The sequence below is a fragment of the Maylandia zebra genome, linkage group LG17 (assembly GCF_041146795.1).
Source record: "Maylandia zebra isolate NMK-2024a linkage group LG17, Mzebra_GT3a, whole genome shotgun sequence".
In the NCBI taxonomy this organism is placed as follows: Eukaryota; Metazoa; Chordata; class Actinopteri; order Cichliformes; family Cichlidae; genus Maylandia; species Maylandia zebra.
In genome coordinates this window covers 16,362,335-16,388,401 of record NC_135183.1, presented here as the reverse complement: position 1 = coordinate 16,388,401, position 26,067 = coordinate 16,362,335, and the positions used below count along the sequence as shown (strand labels likewise).

Genomic DNA, 26,067 nt, shown 5'->3' with positions numbered 1-26,067 from the left:
ATTATCATTATGGGAGAGGGAGGGGTAGTGTGTTGCATGCAAACACGTCTTTATTTGTAAATAGAGATAAGTTCACTATCATATGTACAGAAATAACAGTAAATAATTTGTCTGGAGGAAGAACAGTGAATATTTGAGGGGGGGTCCCTTTAATTACGCATTTATACAGGGCGTGTGATACGCGACAGCACACGGGCCCCTGTATGCCAGTGGAACCTGTCAAAAATTGGTCAAATGCAACAATGAAGGAAGATGCACCTTTAGTGGATTTTATTTTTATTTGTTTCTGTGGTAAGTTTATCAAAGATTCACACATTTTCTCTCTGAGATTACTTAAATTAAATAAATGCATTTTGAAGTTTTATTCTTCCTGCAGTGCTAGCACAAGTCCTGATGACATCTAACTTTTCCATAGCTCTTTATCTAATCTGAAAAATACCTGTTTTACAACAGGATTTCATTTGCATTCAATATGAAAATATACAAGAACTTTTATTACTTTTTTCTTAAAAGGAATAAAATATTCAGACACTCGAGTGTAGAAAAACTTTTTCTCAGACGCTGTAAACCAGATGACAGGGAGAGCTCGCTCTCACTCCCACTCACAAAAACCACAATCAGAACTAATTTCCTGTAGATTTCTTTCCTCCCCTCCATCACATCATCTTATGCTACATAATGACTGAACTCAACAAAGAAATCAAATCTATTACTTACCAAGCAACAAGAGACCATTGCAATGCATGTAAAACAACAACAACAAACAGTTACAAACATCAGACAGATCACTTCTCAGTTCTACCAATAAATTCATAAACAGAAAGATGGAAAAAAATAAAATACAAATTTAAAAAACAACGTGTTGTTGATACAGACATTAGCATCTACATCCTCTTGTTTTGTTAGTTCTTCATTGGAGTACAAGTGGTTTGTCATCATCAGAATCTATCTCAGTGTGTTCATTGGATATACTGCATTTCTCAACAAGTCCCTGCTTATTTACTTCCAAGGACACACTGTCCAGCCATCAGGAAAAAAAGGGGGATGGTATGAAGAGATGGGAAGAACAAAAAAAAAAGACTAGATCTAAAACCACACTGTGTCGCTGTTTATCAGTTATGAAAAATCCAGCACCAGTGAGGTAAAAGGCCATTTTTCTATTTCTTCATTTGTGTTTTGCACACGACATTTTTTAAACAACAAAACATCACAGTTCAGAAAATAATAAAACACACTCCTCCCCTTTAACTGACCCTGACCCTAAAGATTTATCCATTAGACATATTTCACAAGAGTCTTTGGCAGAAACAAAAGGCCATTGACTAGAACAGTAAGAATCATAGATAGGCTTCCCTATCATTTTCTTCTTAACACTTATAATGTGAGAGTGAAATCAGCCACATTATTCCACTTTACTCTTTTCTATATAACTGATATCTTGATGCATGCTCAATCATCCAGGTAAAGAAATCTCAAAGAGTTGATTCTGTTCATCTGGACGTAGCGTTTTCAGTGAGAGAGAGAAATTTTTCGTCACTCATCCAAGTAACTTCTTCAGTCTCAGCTCACTGCAGGTTTCCCCAACCTTATAAACAGCACATTTGCATAATGACTGAAACTAGCACCACTGGTGAAGAATGGGCTGTGAGGTCAGCTTTTGATAATTATTATGATCAAAGACCATCCATCATTGGCCGTGAGACCACGACTGACGAAGCATTTCTCCCTCTGAAAACGCTACATCCAGACAAACAAAATCAAGTTCTTGGGGTTTATAACTGAGAGCGTGATTACAGAGAGCTTTTATTACATTATTGAAAAAGTATGAATTTCTGAACTAATTATGTTGTTAATTCAGAATAACACTTTTACAAAAGTGACTACTTACTATGAAATACAATAACTAACACAATTTCACACCTGTGAAGGTATTTGGTTTTATAGATACATGTAATAGTTTGATTTGTCAGTTAGTGAAGCTACTTTAAATTACTTTACTTGTGACACAATGTTAGCTGTGAGTTCATGAAACTTCATAGAGTATATAAAAGGAGTACATATACTGTCAAGTCAAGTGTTGGTTTAAGTAATTATCATCTTGTTTTGTGAAACCAAAGTTATCAATTTGAATGAGAGACTGAGCTGAAGGGCACACAATAGTTCTACATGAGATCCTGTTTTCACTGGTTGACAAAGCATAACATGCTTTTTCTTTTGACTCTAAATTGGACTACAGTTTATTTGACAAACATAATGTGTTACTGAAGGCAACTTCAAGATAGTGATTGACTAATAACCTAATTGGGAAAATATTTATCGAGACCATATACACATCTCATTTCTTTCGGTTAATGGCGTTACACCGTGCTAGCCATGAAAAAGAAGGTTCAAGGCACTTCCACATTAGCCTCTGTTTTCATACATGGGAGCTTTGTAAACTTTTAATAAAGTCTACGCTTACCTCACGTTGTCTGCTTGCTTTCAGCAGCCATAGACAAAGGTCATGCTAAGTCAAACATACATTCAAGTGACCTCAAGATTATAAGAATCAGAAACTGTACAGACAAAGGTCTAAACCCAACCCTAACAAAATCCTAACAGTGTATGTCAGCATTTGTCTGTGTAAGTGTGTAAGATGCTGTACTAAAAACAACACAAGTATTCTAACAAGATATAATTCCTTAGGTCCTATTGATCTCACTATTCAAACTTTGTTGCTGAAAAACATACTTTAAAGGCTTTTGTGGGATAATCATCTACTTGTACAATATCTCGTGCAACTTTATGCAAAATATATTATACAAGACAAGAAAAAACAAAAATATAACGTACATAAGTATTTGGTGAATACTTTGTTGAATCACTTTTGGCAGCAATTACAGCCTCAGATTTTTTTTTTAGTATGATGCTCCAAGCTTGACATACCTACTTACAATTTCTCCCATTCTTCTTTGCTGAATCTTTCAAGCTTCATCAGGTTGGATGTGGAGAACTGGTGAACAGCCATTTTCAGATCCTTTCAGATATTCAGTCAGCTTCAAGTCTAGCCTCTGGTTCAGGACATTCACAAATTGGTCCCAAAGCCACTCCCACTCCTTTGTTATCTGGGCTGTGTGCTTAGAGTCTTGATCCTTTAGGTTCAAAGTGCTCTAAAAGGTTATCATCAAAGATTTCCATGTAGATTTCTGTATTAATCTTTCCCTTAACCCTAAACTAGGCCTTACAGTTTTCCACCCTGACTCCTGCTGGCAAAAAAAGCATCCTGACAGTATGATGCTGCCACCACCATGCTTCACTGTAGTAATTATACTGACCAGGTGATGAGCAGTTCCAGGTTTGCATAAGACATGACACTTTGCATTCAAGCCAAAGATTTCAATCTTTGTTTCATCAGAGCAGAGAATTTTGTTTATCATGCTCTGAGAGTTACCTGGATAGTGCCTTTTGGCAATAATACTGTTCAGATTGGCTGAGCAGCCAGCTCTGGGAAGAGTCCTGGTGACCTTCAATGCTGCAGATGTTTTTCTGTACCCTTCCCTGATCTGTTTGTCAATACAATCCTGTCTCAGAGATCTACAGACAATTCTTTGGACTTCATGGCTTAACCTGGTTTGTCTATTAGTTCACAGTGGATGTCAGTTTACATTCACTGAAAACTATGGGACTATATACAAGTATGTGTAAATAAACTACCAGTCAAAAGTTTAGACACATCTTCACATTTAATGTTTTTTCTTTATTATCATGTTTATTTACTTTGTAGATTCTCACTGAAGGCATCAAAACTATCAGTGAATACATGAAATTATGTAGTAAACAAAAAAGTGTGAAATAACTCAAAACATGTTTTATATTTTAGATTCTTAAAAATAGCCACTCTTCATGAGGAAGTCACCTGAAATGGTTTTCCAACAGTCTTGAAGGAGTTCACAGAGATGCTGAGCACTTGTTAGCCCCTTTGCCTTCACTCTGCAGTCCATCTTATCACAAACCATCTCAACTGCGTTTAGGTCAGGTGACTGCGGAGGCCAGGCCATCTGGCGCAGCACTCCATCACTCTCCTTCTTGGTCAGAGAGGCCTTACACAGCCTGGAGGTGTGTTTGGGGTCACTGTCATGTTGAAAAATAAATGATGGTCCAACTAAACAAAAACTGGATGGGATGGTATGTCACTGGAGGATGCTGTGGTAGCCATACTGGTTCAGTGTGCCTTCAGTTTTGAATAAATCCTCAACCAGCAAAGCACTCCTACACCACCACACCTCCTCCTCCATGCTTCATGGTGGGAACCATGCATGTAGAGACCATCAGTTCACCTTTTCTGCATTGCACAAAGATAGGGAGGGTGGAACCAAACATCTCAAATTTGGACTCATCAGACCAAAGCAGAGATTTCCACTGGTCTAATGTCCATTCCTTGTATTGGCCCAAACAACTCTCTTTTGCTTGGTGCTTTTCCTTAGTAGTGGCTTTTTAGCAGCTATTTGACCATAAAGGGCAAATAGCAGATTCATGCAGTCTCCTCTGAACAGTTGATGTAGAGATGTGTCTGGTACTCGAACTCTGTGTGGCATTTATCTGGGCTCTAATCTGAGGTGCTGTTAACTTGTGATTTTTGAAGCTGGTGACTTGGATATATTTATCCTCAGCAGCAGAGGTGACTCTTTGTCTTCCTTTCCTGAGGCGGTCCACATGTGAGCCAGTTTCATCATAGTGCTTGATGGTTTTTGTGACTGCACTTGGGAACACATTCAAAATTTTCCAGACTGACGGACTGTCAGTTCTTAAAGTAATGATGAACTGTTGTTTCTCTTTACTAGTCCTTGCCATATGAATTCTAACAGTTGTCAAATTAGGGCTGTCAGCTCTGTGCCAACCTGACTTCTGCACAGCACAACTGATGGTCCATTTCATTTCAACCATTTCAGGTTATCGCAGCCCTGTCAGCAAAGCAAATGGTAGCTACTTTCAGAATTCTAAAACATAAGATATGTATAAAGTTATTTATCCTTTTTTCGTTGCTGCATAATTCCATATAGCTTGACTCATATAATAGATGTCTTCAGTATGTGTTTGCAAAAATAAAGAAAAACCATTAAATGACAAGGTGTGTCCAAACTTTTGACTGGTAGTGTATATATGTCTTTAATAAATTTGTTGTAATATATTGTAAGGTAAAGACCCTAGAACACAGGTGTCGAACTCCAGGCCTCGAGGGCCGGTGTCCTGCATGTTTTAGATGTGTCCTTGATCCAACACAGCTGATTTAAATGGCTAAATTATCACCTCAACATGTCTTGAAGTTCTCCAGAAGCCTGTTAATGAACTAATAATTTGATTCAGGTGTGTTGAAACGGGGTGATATCTAAAACCTGCGGGACACCGGCCCTCGAGGCCTGGAGTTCGACACCCCTGCCCTAGAATAACAATAACCAACCCCAGAATAAACCCAACAATCAGTCAACCGCCTATGAGCAAGCACCTGGGAACTACAAATAAGCCCACAGTCTGAGAGTGAAGTGCTCTGCTGGGGTGATATAGTCCTGTAAAGCTCTTTAAAATAAAATGGGGACTAATTATACAAGACCTTGTATGTGATGAGAAGGATTTTAAATTTGATTCTGGATTTAACAGGGAGCCAATGAAGAGCAGCCAGTATGGGCGAAATACCCTCTCTGTCTAGTCCCTGTCAGTACTCTTGCTGTAGCATTTTGGATCAACTAAAAGCTCCTCAGGGAGTTTTTAGGAAATGCTGATAATTACAGTAGTCCAGCACAGAAGTGATAAACGTGACTTTCAGCATCACTCTGAGAAAGAATGTTTCTAATTTTAGATATGTACCACTAGTCTAGTAATTTCTTGAGCATTTTATTTTGGAAATGTTCCATACTGTACCTGCAGTTGTACATTTTAACACAGAAATTAAAATGTGTAAATCTGTTACATAATATGTTTAATTTTGTTACCAACAAGTGCAGAAACCAACAGCTGCCTAGAACAGTAGAAAAAATACAATAACATTTTGGTTGATTTTAAGGTAACTTATTTTGCTCATATACGTTCCTGAAAATGAGTCCCTATCTAACGTTACTTCACAGTAAGTTTTCATAATAAATGTACACTTTTCTTGAAAGATAAAGTTATGGCAGAAAGCTGCCCCTCCCTATATCTAGCTTTTGCAAGACTGCTCTTCTACTTTAAAGGGATTCTGTCTTCCCTGCTGTCACATGGTGCTGCTCGCAGGGAAGGTAAAATTGCATACTGTCCCAACAAAAAAAAATGTAATTGCATTAAATATAACAAGCCAATACTTCACAGTGTAGTTATCACCACTTAAACAATTTCTTTTACAGTTTGTAGTTAGTAATTGTCTGGGTCATTGTTGCAAATACACTAATAATTTACAGCTAAGTTAATAGCTTGGTTTTTGGGAGTTTACTGGGAAAATAAGGGGCCTGTCTGTAACCAATACCATGACTTTAATTACAGATGAAAGTATTCATTTAAATAATAAGAAAGTTACCTATATTGCCAAGATTTTTATCCAGTGTCTTGTCTAAAATCCTTCAATTATCAACTTTAGCTTGAAACCACTTGCACAGCAAGATATTAAGATATTTAGTGCCAGGAACTTTATTCTTTTGATCTCTACACATGGTTTTCAGTGGAAGAAACCTTGCAACACAAATGACTTCTTCAGTCTGCGCTAACTGTAGGCTTCCCCAACCTTTAAACAGTGCAGTTACATGACAAAAACAAGTACCACCATTAATATGAAAACTGCCATTACCACTGATCAAAGCAGACGAGTACTATCACAGAGCTGGGAAATTGCTGCAATCACAGCGTTTTAACATGGTGAAAGACATACTCTTATGCCCCCTCCTTGGTTCAGCAATGGTTGTTTCGTTTTTGGTGTATTATGTTTTAGAGTTTGATTTCACAATGGTGAAAATAAATAAATAAATAAATAAGAAGAAAAGCTGTCCAATCCTAACAAACACCAGTTCATCAGTGGTTTTTGTTTGGTCAGCATGTTGCCAGCTTTGACAAATGCTCCACTGGGACAATCAATTCAGTTATATTTTATTCCATAGCACCAAATCACAAAAAACAAATCTATGCAGGGTCTCTTTGTTATGATGTTCTTCAGCTTCCCTGGCCACTGTGTGTATGGGAAAATGTTTGCTCTGTTGTACTGTCCTGATGACACCCACATTGTGGTCATGCGGATAAACAAAGTCAAACTTGTACTACTGATCGGTATGCATGGGTATGGATTAGTAATTTCACAGTCTGACAATGATTGCCTGTAACGTTTTTATATCTAGACTGATGAACTTGATGTGTTTGTCCACCAGATTGTCATTTATATCTGGACCAAAGGCTCAGCTGTGTTCCAAGATAGGATATCAGAGCTCTTCTCCATTTCATTCATATAAAAGTTAGGCACAATAGGCAAAAACCCAGGAACCGATAGCTTCTAGATGAGAACAGCATGAATAGTCACAGATGAGACAGCAGAAGTCTGAGCTACTTGCTGCATGGTGGAAACGGACAGATGTATGCTAAATTCACACCAAGCACTTTGACTAGTGGGTGATGAATGTATCTGACAGACAACTCTCTCAAGCAGGGAAAGCCATTCTTAAGAAAGAGTTGAGCTTTCACGGCAAGACAAATCCAGCTAGTGTAACTAATAACAGGGATAAAATATGCATCGTGAAACAATTTTTGTGGTTGGCAACTTCAGATGAAAGTTGCAGCCTGCCTCAGAAATGCAAAGCCCCCAACATCCAATACAAGCATGAAGAAGAGGAAGACACACGTGTTATTCTGTAAAGATAGAATCACCATTGTGGCAACAAGGGTAGGTGCACAGTTTCATTGAACTAGACAGACTAGGATAAGCACATCCTGGACAAAGAGGAAGACTTGAGCAGGTAGTCAAGGACATTGAAAAGTGAAAAGTGAGCGACCATTGCTCAACTGAGGAAGAGACCTAAGAGCACATCTTTCACCATCTTGTATTGCTCTCTTCGCAGCCTTTTCCTAGCTAGCTGTGATTGATACTTATGCCACTGATCAATGGTTGATTGTGAAACTGAGGTCATGGCTCATTGTAAGGCAATATTGCTAGTTTTGGTCATTATGACCTTGTATTTACTTGGACTATTGACCATGCACCAGGACAAGATCTCTAGTGTCTTAAGCAGGATATAAATCTCAGTCAATGTCTAAAACTCAGGAAGCGGCTGTTGGATGTAAATACAATAAATCATCCTCACAGTTTTTAAAAATAAAGCATTATGCACCAATATTCAGAGATGGAACCTGGAAATGTTAACATGAGATCCTTTAATGTCTTGACTTGTGGATCTGTAACACAATTTTATATGACAGCTTGACAGAAACATTAAAAGAAGAGCAGGGATGATCCCAGAAATTCCACACAGAGTTGATATGCAGCCTCAAGCTCCCCCCACCACTGTTCTTGCCTCCTCTGATTGTTCGAGCCTTTGAGTATTATTGAGGTAAAGGCCAAAGTTCAGTAAGAGGAAGCTACATTAGTTTCCTTCATCAAGTTTTCTTCAGAGTGGTAGCGGCGATGGGGCGGTGCTTGGTCTGACTCAGAAAGCTGCTATGAATAGGAGATGAGGAGTATGAGAAGGAGGGTGAGCAACATGGCAGACGGCAAAGCAAGGCTGCAGCCACCAGTGGTATCGTCAGTCAGGAAGGGCTCCGCAGAGTCGTACACTGAATCATCTGAAAATGAGTTAACATCAGAACAACATTAATTAATATGAGCTGCAAGTAAACATATCACAAAATGTTTTAATTTATTCACAGACCTCCATCCATCCAATTTTTGTACATCAGGGTGGGGACGGGGCCTGTCCAGTCTAGCTGTTGTACAATTACTCTTTCAATTATTTTTAGATAAAAGAAATGTTAGAGATTAGCCTATAATTAGCTTAGAGAAGCTAGGTGAAGTGATAGCTTTTTAAGTAAGGGGTTAATTACTGGCACATTAAAGGCCTGTTGTGTTCAGCCCATTGATAGCAAAAGACTGATTATATTTAAGATCAAAGCCTTAATTAGGGCGTCTTTGAGTGGTTTTGTAGGACTGGAGTGTAATAGACACACTGATTGTTTGGATAAAGTAAATACTGAAAAAAATAAATCAGTAGTTTTGAAAGTTACTGTATATAATAATATATATATGAGATGGCCCTGATTTTTTTTTTTTCTCTAATAATTACATTTTTTGTGAAGAAATTCATAAAGTCATTACTAGTTCAGATCAAAGGAATGTTTGGCTCATCAGAGCTCTCACTTTGAAGAGAAACCTGGGGCTCTTATTTGTTTTCCACTGATGAATGGTAAGATGCTGTAGTTTTATGGAGGGCATTTTCAAAAACAGAGAAATTAACGCTTTTTCCAAATCAAGATTTTCCTAATTAGTGAGATGGCCTTTCCTCTCCACCTTACAGATTATTTGCTTTAAGATGCACATTTGAGTTATACCAGGTAGTTAAGCACTTCCTTGTTTGGTTTCGGCTCTATATGCCTTGGTGTTGGTAGAGTATCACTTTCTGTTCCTGTTACAAGGCACAGTGCTGTTTTTGTGTAGCTTATCTGTGTAGCCAATTTGATTAAAAATTTATACATAAGGTCTTATTTCATAGTGTAATCTTCATATGCAATATCCAAAGTGCTCACTCACTCACTATTGATTCACTCACTAATTATATTGACAGTATTTACTCCCTGTGCCTCTTCACCTGTCCCTCCTGCACTTCCCTGCTCATTGTGTCAGATATTTCGTTACTTCTCTGACAACGATACTTAGTGACAACGATACTTGTAATAAATGTAGTCTGTTTGCAGCTCTGGAGGCCAGGATCAATAAGTTGGAGAGCAGGCTTTGCACCCTTGAAAAACCCGTAGCTAGCCAGGCCCCTGTAGCTGGTCCAGTCCGACGTAGCGTAGTCCCTGTTACGACCCCTACCCCCCACAATTTCAGAATTTAAAGCACTTTAAATTGTTTCACATCTTGAGCTTTAGAGGAAAGAATAGCAGCTTAGTGAGCTTGTGTACATGTTGCATTTTAAATATGAAACTTGAGTTCGGTTAATATTCCACTGAGTTCAAGTAGTACTTCAGTAATATTTTCTAATAACTCAATGGTGTGTTGTGATTGTAATCGAGAAATCTCTTTACTTTCATAGTCAAATCAGGGAGAAGAGGTGTAAAATTATACAACAATATGAAATAGAAAAAAGGAAAGAAACTTACTTGTTGGCTTGACGTAGATTTTTAGCTTCAGACAAGGCTTCCTACCCAAGTTTGGATGCGGTGATGCTACAAAGGAAACAAAGGCCATAGAAAATCATGGAGAATTTATGGTCATGAGGTAAACTACAAACATTTTACCCCAGATTTGGTTAGTAAGAAGACTGCTCCAAATCCCCCAGGGGCTTCTCCAGTCATAGGTCATGAAAACGTTTTTGGTCAATCTCGTTGGCATGTGCAGATTCTAAATACTTTTGATATTTTAACTTTGAAGTACTTGTTTCCAAAGGAAACTGCTTTGTTTAGATGTTTATTTGCAAACCTCTCATGCTGAATTCTCCAGTGACAATAGAGAAAAGGTTTTCTTAAGATGACCTTTCCATGATATTCTGGTTACAAGTGTTGCAGCACTGGAGAGCAGAGCACCACCATTCCAGAGTATATTAATTCCTTTTTAAAGCTTTTCTGTTGTCATTCTGGGTTTTATTTGGCTTTTGAGCAATCCCACAAGCAGAAGCAATACATCACAAAAATTGTTCTAAGATTGTTGAACTATTTACAAAGTGCTTGTGTGGATTATTTATTTGCATTGTTGTAACCCTGCCCAGTAGTGGAAATTGTATCCGCTGAGTTTTCCTAATGTTGAATATGGAGGCGTCATAGAGCTAATGGTGTGTGTGTGGTGTAGTGTGACAACAACCTTTCCATGGAGGGATTTTGCTTTTTTCAATCTGAAAACTAAACTTTTTTTTACTGGTATGTCGGCTGGTTATCGAGCAACATGAAACATACGTAAGGCTCAGTTAGCTAATGTTAGCTAACATCAAATGATGTCATAATCAAATTATTTATAATCAAATATAATGTCAGTTAAGATTGTTTGTATAGTTTCAAACCTAAATTAACAGACCATTACAAACTTTCACCAATGTCTGTAGTAAGTGGTAGTGCAATTACACAAGGTAATGCAACATGTGGGAAAAAACTAGCTTGTTGACATTGGTCTGCTGCCACAACATAAAGGCAATTTATTTTTAGGTAAGGTCATATGTTTAGGATATTTACTCCGCTATAGATTTAGTTTTATTCTTTTCTAAAAATAAAAAATAAAAAAAAATAGTATTTTTATTACTATTAGTGTGGCTGCACTGTTGGAAGTGTGTCAGCAGTAACATTACTAGCATGTTGCCTCAGCCACTACAAAGTAGAGGTGGGCAGATCAATCCAAACATTGATAGTATCGACACCAACACTGGCAATTAAGAATAACCCCACTGTATCTCTAGACTATCTCTGAGACCTCCATCTTATCCAGCTAAAGGAAATGTTGGCCTAGATTGTTACATGTTCCTGAGCTCTTGTTTAATGAAGAGCTAAAGGTGTTTATTTCACACCTCAAACATTTAGTAAATAATTAAGCAAATAAAAGTAATCTGCAATAAATTACAGGTAGTAATAAAATAAACTACTCTTTTATGCTACGTCCACACCTACACGGGTATTTTTGAAAACGCAGCTGTTTCGTCCACACGTAAACGGCATTTCGAATCACCGAAAACTGAGATTTCTTAAAACTCCTTTTTTGCGTTTATGTGTGGACGAGGAACACAGAGTTCGTCACGCAACGTCAAAGGTATGTGCCTTTTTTTCACATTACGCTGTGCGCTACGTTATTGTTTACATGAGATGAATTGCAGAATGGCAGATAGAGACAAAATACTGTTAATATGACTATCTTCAGGTTTTACACCTTACATATACACACGCAGTTACTGTCCCTCTATTTAGAAAGGCAGAGGCGTCACGGTGTGATTATTTTGCGTGTAGTTGTTTTTTTCCTGTGTAATAATTTTCAACATTGCAATCAAATCAAAAAATGCCTCTCTGTGCAAAATAGGTTCAAAAACATGAAAAACTGTGGGATACTGTTTGTCTGTGATTTAGACAGGGGGAACAAATTGTGGCAGGATGAGCCTGATGTTATTTGTATCCTGCTGTAACTTTACTGTATAAAGAGCTAACATCTCCAAAATGTCAGGAGTAGTTAGTCATTACAACAAGTGTTTGTGAACTAAAGATCAAGAATGTGGGATACGGTTGTCCCGTGATTTGGAGAGCCCAGCGCGTGCTCCTGACGAAGGGAAAACCAGTTCTGATGAGGAGACCTACCTCGGCACTTGTGCAGGTGAAGCCAAAGGGCAGACATGCTTCACCATATTTTCTAGTCTTTGGCTTAGAATGAAGTTGGTTTGCAAACATATTCAGCGATGCTTCATCTGCTGCTTTGCGTTTGTGTGGGCGCCCCGTGCTAGCAGTGTCCAAGCCTTTTTTTTTTTCCTTCCCCTTTTCATACCTCGCCCCCCCTGCAATGGCTCTGTGCCCCCCCTAGGGGGCGGGCCCCACACTTTGGGAAGCTCTGATTTACTCAGTGTAGCAACCAGTCTGTTACATGACTAAGACTGGATGTATGATTCTTTGTGTGACAGGAAGGAAAATCTGTGTCTACATTAATATTTTTGAGAGTTGCCTTTTTCCCCCAAAGCTAACAGCTGATTCTTCCTGTCACTGATAGTAAATCATTCCAGCTGATCTGACCAGAAAAATAATAATTCAGACTCCAAAATAGTTTCAAATTGGCAACTTCAAGCAGGAATCAATCTAGCTTGCACAGCGAGCCTGACCCTAATAACACGGTAAGTAGTAATATTCAGTTTAGCAATATAAAACAGACAGTATGTACACTGCTATGTACTCACAGATATAGTAGTACTCATGTCCTGGCCTGAACTCGAAGCCCAGGCTAAAGGGTGTAAAGAGCTGAAACTTCTCAGAGAACTTGAGTGGCCCATTGGGGCTCTGTGGTCTGTTACATTCCCAGCGTTTAAAACCTTTTCTGTGGTGGTCGCAGGACATGTATCCGTCATAGTTCACCATGTACAACACATAATGCTCCATGTGCACGGCTGACTCCGTCGCCTCGTAGTGAGGACAGTAGATATCCAGGTAGTCATTGATTGCCACCTCCACTGTGTAATCACCCTGAAAAAACCTGAGGAAGAGAATACATTTGGTCATTTCTTTTTTATTTAAGAAGATAAGAACACAGAATCCAGAATACATGTTTATGTGACATGAATAATACGTGACTTACAGAGCTGTAACGGTGAAACTACAACCTGCAAGCCTCATTTAAGCGTTCAGTTAGACAGCAAACTTTATTTGTTTATTTACTGATTTAATCAACTTTTGGAGATTGTTTTGTGGGCTTGCATTTTAAAATCTGAACATTCTTTTAGATGTTCAGTATTAAATAGTTACAAATGTTTGTTCCATACACACATAAAAAAAACATTGAAATGGTTGTCTAAATCAGGCTCAGTAAACTGTGAGTTATAGTTAAGTGATTTTTTTTTTGTAAAATTTGCCATAAACAAGTCAACAAACAAAACAGACCACTCTTTTTTTAGTCTTTGCGTTTTCGAACTTTAATCTGTAACACAATGGGGACAGTCTGAAGATTTCAAAATCAACATATTTAGGGACAGTATTTTGAATACTCGAAATACTTTTACTGAGGATTTAAAAGTAAAGTTTTAATAACTGTATCAGAACATTTTGTTATTAAACAGTGAGCAAACAAGTTTTTTTTAATTAATAATTAAAAAAAAAAAAAAGGTAATATTTCATTTTTAAATTAAATATTTTGTTAAACAAATAACAAACCAATTAATTTGCTAATCATTCACGCTTCATTATTTCAGTATCCAATATAAAAACTTGAAAAAAACCCCCAAAAAACATCCAGGTTTAGGTCCCTATCAGTGTCCTGGGAGACACCCAAGGCACTCTCGAGGAGAAATTATGTTGTTGACTGTATCAAAGAGAGCCTTAGGATTAATTTTTCCTACTGCAAGTAGTTTAGAGAAATACAAGGCTCAATGCATTTTTTGCCATGCCATTAAAGATAGACAAGAGACAAGTGAAGTGTGGAGACCTCAGGGTTTTTTTTGTGGTTTTTCACAGGTGATCAGTTTTATGGCAAATCCACCAAAAACTGTTGTTGGATTCAGTGATGCAAGGAGGAGATTTAATTCTTCCGCCTTGTCTACTCTGTCTACATTATACATGCTCCCCTAGGGCATATGATACGATATGATCATATGATTTTCACTGCTATGCAGATGACACCTAACTTTATCTATCCATGAAGCCAGATTAAAACAGCACCTAGTTAAACTGAATGAATGTCTTAAAGACATAAAGACCTGAATAACCTCTAACTTTCTGCTTTTATATTAAGATAAAACTGAGATTATTGTACTCTGCCCCAAAAATCTTAGAAATGTAGTTTCTAGTCAGATGCTTACCGTGGATAGCATTACCCTGGCCTCCAGTAACACTGTGAGGAATCTTGGAATTGTTTTTGACCAGGATATGTCCTTTATATACACGTATTAAACAAATATGTAAGACTGCTTTCTTGAATTTGTCAACATCTCAAGAATTAGAAACATCCTGTCTTAAAAACTAGCTCATGCATTTATTACTTCTAGGCTGGACTACTGTAGTTCATTACTATCAGGGTGTCCTAAAAACGTCCTGAAAAGCCTTCAGTTGATCTTAGTTTTGCATTTCAGGCTACAGGCTTTTCTTGCTTTTAGTGAATAGGATCTATGCAGACTGAAGGAAAGTCTAGAGACACTGCTTCTTCTTTATCACTAAAAGAAACTAATGATTCAATGTAGAGCTACTGTGCTGCAAAAAAACCCCAAGCCGTCACAAATCACATATTGATGATCACAGATCTTGTATTATTGTGGAGCTTGCAATATAAAGTGCGTTGAGGGAACTGTTGCTGTGATTTAGTGCTATATAAAAAAATTGAATTGAACTGAAATGATTCATTACCACAAACACGACTGCTTTTTTAATCTGTTACTTGTATGGTTTATTTAAATGCAGACACACAATGGAGACAGAACAAAAGTAAATAGCAGAATAAGCTGTTTGGCATTGGCAAAGAAGATTTGGCAATTTTTTCAAGGGTGCAATCCACATACTCAACTCTGCTGTTCAACCCCAAAATGCGTTTTCTTTACAAACGTGCCACCATTTAAGGGGAAATAAGTAGACTTTTCAATGGCAAAAATCTCTTACCTAGGGACTACATTTCACAAACCTGTAACACATGGCATTATAATTATTTAAGGCACTTTAGGGGGCCACTTCAGAGTTCAGTGACTTAAGTTGAATCATAGCACTGATTATTCCAATATCACCTGAAAGTAGCAACAAAATGTAATCCTGATTAAATTTGGGAGGCGCATAAAAGCAGCTATTGTTGCAGAGAGGAAGGCAACTTTCCTCTGCCTCACCCTCTTTGTCTTTTCTAACACTATTAGCAAAGTGCAGCTTAACTCATTTAGCTGAAGGATCAGGTGACGCCAACAGCTCACAGAGCAGGAAATTCATTCGCCGAACTGTGCCCCTGCAGCTCTCACATCATCACTTATCTCTCTAATGGAGTAAGGTTCTTGGTCTGTCCCAATGTGATCACTGGGGTCACTACCACAATAATCAGCATTATCTTAAAAGCCACAATGATTAGTGGATTAATTGGTTCGAAAACCAATAGAAAAATCATCAGAAATTATTAGGAAAAAAACATTACAGCAACTTTAAGAATAGTGGGGAAAATGGCTGATTTTCCTGCCAGATGTCTTTGTAAAGTCAACCTTTACAACTTGATATTTCTAACTCTGACAGTTTTGTTTTATAAGTTCCATAATTACAAAATGAATAAGAGCTGGCAGTCTGAGACTGCTTAACTCTCAAATCAGGATATTTTGTGATGAGAGATGTGATGTGATTTTTTCTCCAAGATGATGATTTTTGAAAAATTACTTCATCTCAATATGCAAGACAAAAGAATATGGAAATTGTCACGTAAATGAATCCAAAACCTTTTATCCCCAGTAATCCCACTAGAATTTAACTAAACAGCAATTCTGTTTGGTTGGATCCCTAATTATTACCAAAGCTGTAAAGGTTAATCAGTAGTTCCCAGCAGATCCTAGCATAGATTGCTGTCATTACAGGAAAAGTGTGCAATTGTGAGGAATTGTTGAAATCCTTTTTCTCCTATTTATTAGTTAGGAGCATAGGTTAGAGATTTGTCTCTTTTTTTGCCTTTTATTTTAGGTTAGGTGGGAATAAGGAACACAAGATGTTTGTTTGTTGTTTTGGCACCGGTCAATGCTGAAGCCAATAAACTGCTTCATTGCATCTTTATTTGTTTGGTATTGCTGGCCTCATGTCTGTTTTATATCGAGGTTATGTAATAATGAATTACTATGCAGTAAATATGTGTGTAATGACCATCGGGAAGGTAAAGTAGTCCACCTGGATAGAGAAAGAAACGTCTCTTGTGTCGTGAGGTATTCAACCAGTTTCTTTCCCCAGATGAACTAATTTCAGGTCATAATAAATAATAATGTACTGATGTTTATATAGCAGCTTTCAATTTTTACCGACTAGATAAAGCACTTTAGAGCTATATTTTTTAATTAAAAGTCATTAAACAGTTAGTATGCATGCCCTTGGTTTCTCAGTAAGCTCCGCCCCTTGCACATCACATCAAGTTTCAAAGCACTATGACGGTGTTTGCTTTGCTGTTCTCATGAGAAGTTTTTGTTGAATCTGTGCTGCTAATCGCTCATTGAAGTTAGTGATTACTAAAGTTCATTTCTGTGTTAGCTGGCATTGCTCACTGTCGAGTCACCCACCATATTTCGCTTAGAAGCTTCTATGCATTTTTAAAAGTGTAGTGAAAAGAGAAAAAACAACAACACTCGTTTCTTAATTTAAAAAAAAAAAGGCCAAAAACATAGGAGTAAAAGCAGAAAAGATATCTATCCAAAGAAGTCGCAGATTGCCCCGGAACAACGTCGTCGACCGGTAAAGGACTTTGCAGACGTCCTGGATTCAACCGATAAGCGACTGTCCAGCTTCTACATGAGCATGTCTCTGATCGAGATTCTAAACCGTGAATTCCAATCCCTGAGGTAATCTTTAGAATTCAGCCAGCAGCAGGTGGAAATGTCACTGAAAACACCATGCTACAGACTCGGTCAAGTCTCTAAGTGAGAAAGTCACCCAGCTCAGTTAAGAAAATTAAAAATTAAAAAGACTGCCATCGGTCTTCAGACCCGTAGCATGAGAGATAACCTGGTGTTTTCAGGTATCCCAGAGTCTGCTTGAGAGGACACAGAAGTTACTATAAGACCCACCCGAAACTTCCGGAGGACACCGTGAAGAACATGGGCCTGGTGTCTGGAATCTGCGTCCTTTTGTGGCCAAATTCGGTAACATTTCAGCAGAAGGAGCCGTTGGCGAGTTACAGCAGGGAGCTACAAGGAATGGACTTTAGTGTAAACGACCAGTTTCCCAGAGAGATCATGGAGCGACACAAAGTCCTGTTCCCTTTCATTCCTCCTGCATCGCTTTTGCATGTTTTTCTTTCTTCTCCCTTCTCTCACTGCACCGATCGGCTGTTTTCCTAGTCAGTTACACACAGAGCACCCTTGACCTTTACACGTCTGCACGGCATGATCAGGTACATTTGCACTCAGTGCCAGCACATCCACTACGGCCTCACGGCACACATAGACATGGGGAGACCTCAAGTTTGGGCTAAATTAAGAAATGGACAGGCTCAATACAGCAGGAGCTCAGCACAATTGTCAGTCCGCAAATATAGTTAAACAATACATGAGCGAATGGCGCGTGCCGTTCTCTTCACCCCAACCATAGGCAATATACTTTCTTCTCACATATCCATCACTCTTACTCTGGATTTTTTCCTAGTCAGCAGCTCACTGTTGAGTGACATTTCAGACACTGAGATACACTCGATAGCTGTCAGCGATCATGTGTCTTTAACTTTAGTAAATAAGAAGGTCACTCCGCCAATTAAAAACGGGAAATTTAATAGATCATTACTTAAAAATGAAGATTTTATTAAATATTTTAAAAAAGAGTGAGCTTTATATTTAGACTAATGACCTGCCTGGAACATCAGCATCTGTTCTCTGAGAAGCAGGAAAAGCTGTGATAAGATGTAAAATAATTTAATTCACATCACAGAAGAAGAAAAGAGAAAACAACCATATTCAGGAATTAGAAGAAATAATCAAATCATAGAAGACGACGATGTGTCCTCCTGGGAACAGGAAATGCTGAACAAAATACATAAAACATAAAATACATAAAACACAACTAGAATGAAATGACATTATCAATACTCCCCCCCCCTTCCTCAATCTTAGTAAAATCACTTCAGTTGTAAAATTTTGAACATGGTAACAAATCAGGTCAATATCTAGCCAACCAGTTAAAAATAAAGAAAGAAAAAATGACTTTAGGAGCTGTTAAAGACTTATCTGGGAACGCACTATATGACCCTGAAAGAATAAACATCACCTTCAGGGACTTTTAAAAAACTTTATATTTACTACAGATGAACCCATCTACAGGCAAAATTGATCTTTTTCTTGATAACAGACGAATAAATAAATTATCAGAAAGTCAAGCAATAGCACTGGCCACAGCGCTGACATCAGGTGAAATCCAGGAAGTCCTGAAAAGTACGCCCAATCACAAGGCTCCAGGTCCAGATGGATTCTAGCAGGATCCTACAAAGAATTCTGGACATTTCTGGCACCAGTATTCCACAGAATGCTGCAGGAAATCAAGGAAAATGGCACCACATTTGAAGTCTAACATTAGTCTCCTTCAAAAACCATGCAAAGACCCCATATTTCACCACCAGCTACTGTCCAATATTCATTATAAGAACCCTGACCAGACTGGTTTCATAAAAAGGAGGCACTCATCAACAAACGCTTCCATAAACTGGTTAAAAATATAAATAATATTGTAAGTTGTTTGCTTTCCTGGTAGATGGACCTGGTCTGTCTGAGTAGACTTTTACCAACAAAAATAGAGACTCGCTTTTCATTTATTTATCCTGCCTCCACGTGCCTGTATTTGTCTACTCATCTTAGAATTTATGATGCCGGCATTTGTAACATAATAATAGGAGTGTGGAGGTGTGAATGGAGCAATGCTATGGTGTCATTATTATAGTTGATTAAAATAAATTCTAGAGTCTTACAGTTAATTTACATGTGAAAAAAGTTGCTCATGAAACAAAATTGAAAGCTGCAAACAAATGTCTGAGATTTATTGGCTACTTATATTCATGAAATTAAAAAAGTCTTGAAGTTATTAAATGTTATATATTTAATAACATAATTCTATAAACCAAGCATGCATGTGTTATAGTTTTTCATTTGAGAATCAAATTTTGTGATGTTTTCATGTGATTAAATTGAAGAAAGTGGAAACAGACCCAAAGCAGGTGATGCAGAAAGCGAGTCAGGGTTAAATCACAGATTGAGGCATATTTAGTCATTTTAACTTTCCTGGTATTTTCTTTTATATATATTGCCAAAAATATTCACCCATCCAAATAATTCAGGTGTTCTAATCATTTCTGTGGCCACAGGTGTATAACATCAAGCACCCAGGCGTGCAGACTGCTTCCATAAACATTTATGAAAGAATGGGTTTGAATGGACTGAGTGGTCCTGTGATGGGATGCCACCAGTCATGAAATTTCCTCACTACTAAATATTCCACAGTCAGCTCTTAGTAGAATTATTACATAGTGGATGTGACTGGGAATGACAATAACTTTCTGCAGAATCAATTGCTATAAATCTCCAAACCACAAATATATACAAAACCTGACATGTTGAATTTACCATGAGTAAAATGATTAGAACAATTGTTTTTATTTTTTATAGCTCTGTTTAGCTTCTGGTTTAATTACTTTTTACGAACATATTAATAATCGGAATAATTAATGATCAAAATTTTCAGTAACTTTGACATTAGACAACAGCTTCAAGATTTTCTCCTTTTTATTAATAATATTTCTGAGATCATATTTCAAATCCAAAATATATTAAGAGTTATAGAATTTAAAAAAAAAATTAAGTTTGAAAGCTGACTAGATACACTATTTAGAATAATTTGAAATAAACTATTTGAAAATTTTTTTATTTTAACTGTGATTTTAGCTCAAATAAATCTCTTCCTTTGAGGTTTTAGACATTCAAGTTATTCCCTTAAAAATATGAACGTAAGCTCTCCATTTTCTTATCCATCTTAACCTGGTTCGGGAACAGCACCATGCAGGACAGACGAGCTCTACAGAGGGTTGTGCGGTCAGCTGAGCGCACCATCCGCTCCGAGCTCCCTGACCTGCACTCAATCTACAGCAGGCGGTGCTGGACCAAGGCCAGGAAGATCGTGAAGGACCTCAGCCATCCCAACAACAGACTGTTCTCTCTGCTGAGGTCAGGAAAGCGATTCCGCTCCCTGAAGACCAACACAGAGAGACTGAGGAGGAGCTTCTTCCCGCAGGCGATACGGTCTCTCAATCACACCACCACACAGTACTGACCCACACATATGGTTCTTACACACACACTGGACTTTCTGGACTTTGGTTTTGCACAACACTGGTCACTATATTCTTCATTTCCGGTTAATACTTGTACAGCTGCTGTTATTGTGTATATATTTATTTATATTTAGATTTCTTCATACATTCTTATATAGTTCTATATTGTGTATTGTGTATTTTGTTGTACAGTTATTTTATTTTCAACTTTAATTTATATATTTATCTTTATCTTATTCTTCCCAGTTAAATTTACCCTTCATTCTAATTTGTGTTGTACAATTATTTCATTTTTAACCTTAATTTATATTTTATTCCTTCCTAGTTAAATTTACCCTTTTTAATTTTTCATATTTATTTCCTATCTTATTCATAGCCTTTTCCTTTTTTGTTTTCTTTAGGTCACGAGCAGTTGTCCAAGCATTTCACTACATATCGTACTGTGTATGACTGTGTACGTGACAAATAAAAATTTGAATTTGAATTTGAATTCTTTCCAAGTATTGAAAAAATAACATTTAATAATAATAAAAAAGTTTAGACTGTTAATGCAATAATTCATTTCATTATTTCAAATTTTGTTTTTAATTACTTTTATTAATTGCGAGGACTCCTATTAAGTAACAGTCTGTCATGAAGTCCATAAAATTTATTTCATTTTTTCGCTCACTGGAATTAGGGTCGCATAAACGTCAATAATTTATTGCACTTTTATTTGATTAACTTGGACTTTGCGAACACAAACAGATAATTTGGGTAATTCCGAAAAACATTCTCACTGTTTTCACACAAAAAGTAAATGACCACAGCCCTCTGTGCATAAATCGAACCTGAGCTCTGATGAGGAGTGACAGTCGTCCAGTTTTCCTTCATCTCTGGGATTTTGGGGAATGATGGTGCTATTGTTGAATGCAGAGTGTGATTGGTGGAGCATGTCAACTGCTGACAGCTGGCACAAAGACAGTGGGTGGGAGGGGTTGCCATTTTCTCAACCCCAACTTTTCCAGGTTAGAAACAAAAAATCCTGTCTGGCTGAGCCTGAATGTCAGCTAAATAAAATGAAATCTGAACAATACATTAAATACAACATTTAGAATCTGATATTTTATTAATTTACTTTAATTAGTTTTATTAGTGTATTTATTGCTTTCTGGTTTTAGTAGCTTTTAAAAAGTGCAATTTATTTCATAGTACCCTCACTTTTTCAAGAGTTTTTAAAATAATAACAAACTTTATAAGTCTGGTTTTACTCTTTGACCTGTGATTATGTGCGTCTTTGTAGGAAGAAAAAAGGAACTGTTCCATATTTTCTTACTTTTCTCACTATTATCTTACTTTTTCTTGTTTAAATGTTAAATTATATAAATCATCAATTGTCAAAGTATGTGTCAATAAATGGTGTGGGCTTAACAGAAGTACATCTTTTATATAGTTTCAACATCTACAACTTTGCTAATTATAGTTTAAAATAGTAAAATTTAAAAATAACATTTTCTTCTTCAAAAGTCTTTTTATTAGACAAAAGGTTTCAATGCAATGTATACAATAACACAAAATGCTTCAGAATTTTCAAAATTTCAATCTTGTTCCCACCCTGACCCTTAAAACAACAAATAATTGGCAGCCTGCTGCCCAACCAAACCAAAAACAGAAAAAAAACAAAACCCCCCAAAACAAAACAAACAAACAAACAAACAAACAAACAAACAAACAAACACAGACTCATAAAAGAAAAGAAAGAAAAAATAATAAGAAGGGGGGGGGGGGGGGGGGTTCCTTGGACTACTCAGTAACAGTAGTTGTGGGCCTTTCAAAGAAGTCCAGAAAGGGGGACCACAGTTTATAAAATTTATTTTTAGACCCACAAACTGTATATCTAATTTTTTCCAAATCCATACAGGACATTATATCTTTTAGCCATAGTGTGTGTGAGGGGGGAGAAGAGTCTTTCCACTTCAGCAATATAGCTCGCCTGGCCAGCAGTAATGAAAAGTTTAATGTTCTGAGTCTGGAGTTGGACAGATTCAAATTCTGGACCGCACCAAACAGCACAGAGTGGCTCTGGTTCAATTTGATGCTGCAGGACATCAGACAGCGTATGGAATATAATGAAATAAATATTTTGTCGTTTCCTTAATCTGTGTGTGTGTGTGTGTGTGTGTGTGTGTGTGTGTGTGTGTGTGTCTTTACTTTACAACAAGACAAACAAAACAACAAAACAACAAAAAAGGTGTAAAAACATTATGTGCCAATTTTTATCATAACCTTTTTTTTACATTTATTCTTTAACAATATTGATCCTGAAACCTTTTATTGATTATTATCATTATCTTTCTGGAAGACAGGTACAAAATCTGTACCTTAGCAAAATTACAATTACTCTTTCAGATTGTTTTTGATCTGTTTCACTTTTGGGCTGCAAATAAGGTTAATTTTATTTGTACTATTGACTTGGCTCATATCAGATATTTAATATTTATTTAAACTGCCACACTTTTTTCGTTTTTTTTTTTTTTTGTCTCGGCCTGTGGATTGTCTTGATTTCAAAGGGCTGTAACGCCAGAAAACACTGGGTGATCTGGGCTTGGCATCTTTCATGCGGTCGAGCCACTGCAGTGGGGCATGATCTGAGCAGAGGGTGAACGAGTGTTTCAGGAGGTAATAGTGAAGGGAGTCGACCGCCCACCGGATTGCCAGGCATTCTTTCTCCACTGTGCTCTATTTGCTCTATCGCTCCGTCAGTTTCCAGCTAATGTACAGGATAGGGTGATCGACCCCCCCTTACCTGCCAGGAAAAAACGGCCCCCAGCCCTCTGTTCGAGGCAGGATAAAAGGGAGGGAAAAGTTAAGAGTGTGGAGCAGCAGCTCCCAGCAGAGGGCCTTTTTCACCCACACAAACACCGCATGGGATTTCTCTGTCCACTGGACCAGATTTGGGGCACCCTTTTGGGTGAGGTCAGTCAAGGGAATCTGCCAGTAGCCTTTGATTAAATCCAGTTTCGTAAAAAACTGTCCTGTGCCCAACCACTCCAGGAGTTCATTAATCCAAGGCATGGGGTAGGCATCAAACTGTGACACCTCATTCACCTTGCATTAGTTGACACAGAACCGTATAGATCCATCTGTCTTAACTACATGAACTATGGGGCTACACCACATGACGTGGTTCATTTCTATCACCCCCATTTTCAGCATTTTGGTCAATTCTCTCTGAAAAAAAATGGTCTTTTATGTCCAGGTAACCTGTAGGGCAGTGAACTACCCACCAGACCAGGCTGGCTTTCGAAATGGTGCTCTGTGAGATTCCTACAGCTGGGCAAAACGCTGTTGCAATGCAGCAACATCCGCTCTCTGGGCCTGTGTGAGATGGTTATCACAATTGAGGGAGGCAAGAATGGTGGAATTTCGCACCTCCAGCCCCAACTTATCTCTCTCCTTAACCAGGCTCACCAGAGAAGTGGTTTTAGCCTCTTGCAATGCTTTTAGGAGGTTGAGGTGATAAATCTCACCGTGTGACCACAAAGGGCCCTTGCCATTTGGCAAGTAATTTTGAGCCTGTACAAGTGAGTAATACAAACACTTTATGTCCCAGTGAAAATTGCCTGAGTCTAGTCCATCTGTTGTACAGGACTGCTGACGTTCCTGGGCCTGGAGCAAATTCTAACATGACAACTTCCCCAATGTGTGAAGCTTTGCTCGCAGATCCAGGATGTAGTGAATCTCATTTTTTGGACCTTCGTCCCAGTTTTCCTTAATTAGGTCCAACAGGTGGTAGAAGCTGATCCAAACCGATTTAATGCCCAATAATTCCTTCAGCTCTTTAAGTGTGCGAGACAATGTGCCCTGGTCAGTTAGGCTACGTTCACACTGCAGGTCTTAATGCTCAATTCCGATTTTTTGATTAAATCCGATTTTTTTGTCTGCTTGTTCACACTACAAATAAAATGTGACAGCAAACGCTCTCTAGTGTGAACGCTCAAAGCGGCCCGCATGCGCAAAACAAGGCGTTACACACAACGCGCTCTGTATAGACCCAGAGCAAACAGTATTGTTTGACTGATGGCCCTTAATATAAAGACTTCGGACTTTACGTTTCCCAATTTTTGCTTTAAGTTATTTTATTATTTACATAATAATGTAAATAACCTAATAATTATCCTTATTGTTCTTTTAGAGGAGCGGTGCTTCAAAGGATAGTTGCAGATTTCTGTCAGGATCTGCAGATTATACAGTACAAATAAAATGTTCACGTTTCTCCAACGTTGTCTTCCCAACAGTTTCACTGACATCTACACGGGATGGCCAGGAAGCGTTCACGATGTCTTCTCGGGCGCTTCTCCGGAGCTGATAATTGGCGTCTGTCTTGTGTCAGTGACGTAAAAGACGGATTTAATGTAACATGACCGTTCAAACAGCAGTCGCTTTCTAAAACATCGGATATGTATCGGATTCAGTACCACATACGAAAGTGACCCAGATCGGATTTGAAAATATCAGATTTGTGCCGTTCACACTGTCATACCATGATCGGATATGGGTCGCATAGGGTCAAAAAAGTCGGATTTGATGCGCTTTCGCCTGCAGTGTGAACGTAGCCTAAGTCTCTTTCAAGATACCGACTCGAGAGATGACCTAAAACAGTGCCTGCGCCACACTCTGCAGAAATGTTGCACAGCAGCACTGCTTTGGGATATTGTGTTGCATAATCCACCAGAACTAATACGAAGTGATATGGCCCAATGAGGTCCATGCCAATGTGCTCAAACGGACATTATACTTTCCAGAGTCTTATCATATCCCATATGCCCTGCCATCAGGTTATAATGAGCCACCTGAAAAATAATTTCCCAGGCCCATCGTCCAGTCTCTCTGTGCAGCCTTTCCACGAACTGCGCTAGGGCCACCAGAGCCAGCATCCGTGCACCTCCTTCCAACGGTGCGGGCCACAGCCACCTCGCTGCCATGTTGTGCAGCTTCTGGCTTCCGGCTTCCAGTGCAGTGTTATATTTTTAAGGCTGGCGTGTTTTGTAATGTTAAGTTGGTGGGACCCAAAGTGATATTTTTTTTCATGAGGCCCCAAGTCTCTGGTGGCACCCCTGTATGTTACCAGCCACAATATTGTGTATCTTTCTTTCTGCCTTTGTGCTTTAGAGGCAAACTCAAGTTTGTCCGCTTCTTTATACATGTGATTTCATAAAGTCCATTGCAATAGTTTCTGCAGTCTCCCTCCAAGAATTTAG

At 38.1% G+C, this 26,067-nt stretch overlaps 1 protein-coding gene across 1 annotated transcript in view; it reads right to left on the bottom strand.

Annotated features, from left to right (window-relative positions):
• Positions 1-259: 259 nt before the first annotated feature.
• Positions 260-26,067, bottom strand: part of LOC101475191 (ephrin-A2) — a 66,725-nt gene continuing 40,917 nt past the window's right edge. Inside the window, exons 3-5 of the mRNA XM_004564955.2 lie at positions 13,053-13,345; positions 10,300-10,365; positions 260-8,766 (exon numbers count right to left, since the gene is read on the bottom strand). Of these exons, the coding sequence (XP_004565012.2) occupies positions 8,642-8,766; positions 10,300-10,365; positions 13,053-13,345 (484 nt within the window). The 3' untranslated portion in view covers positions 260-8,641. The remainder of the gene's footprint in view (positions 8,767-10,299; positions 10,366-13,052; positions 13,346-26,067) is intronic.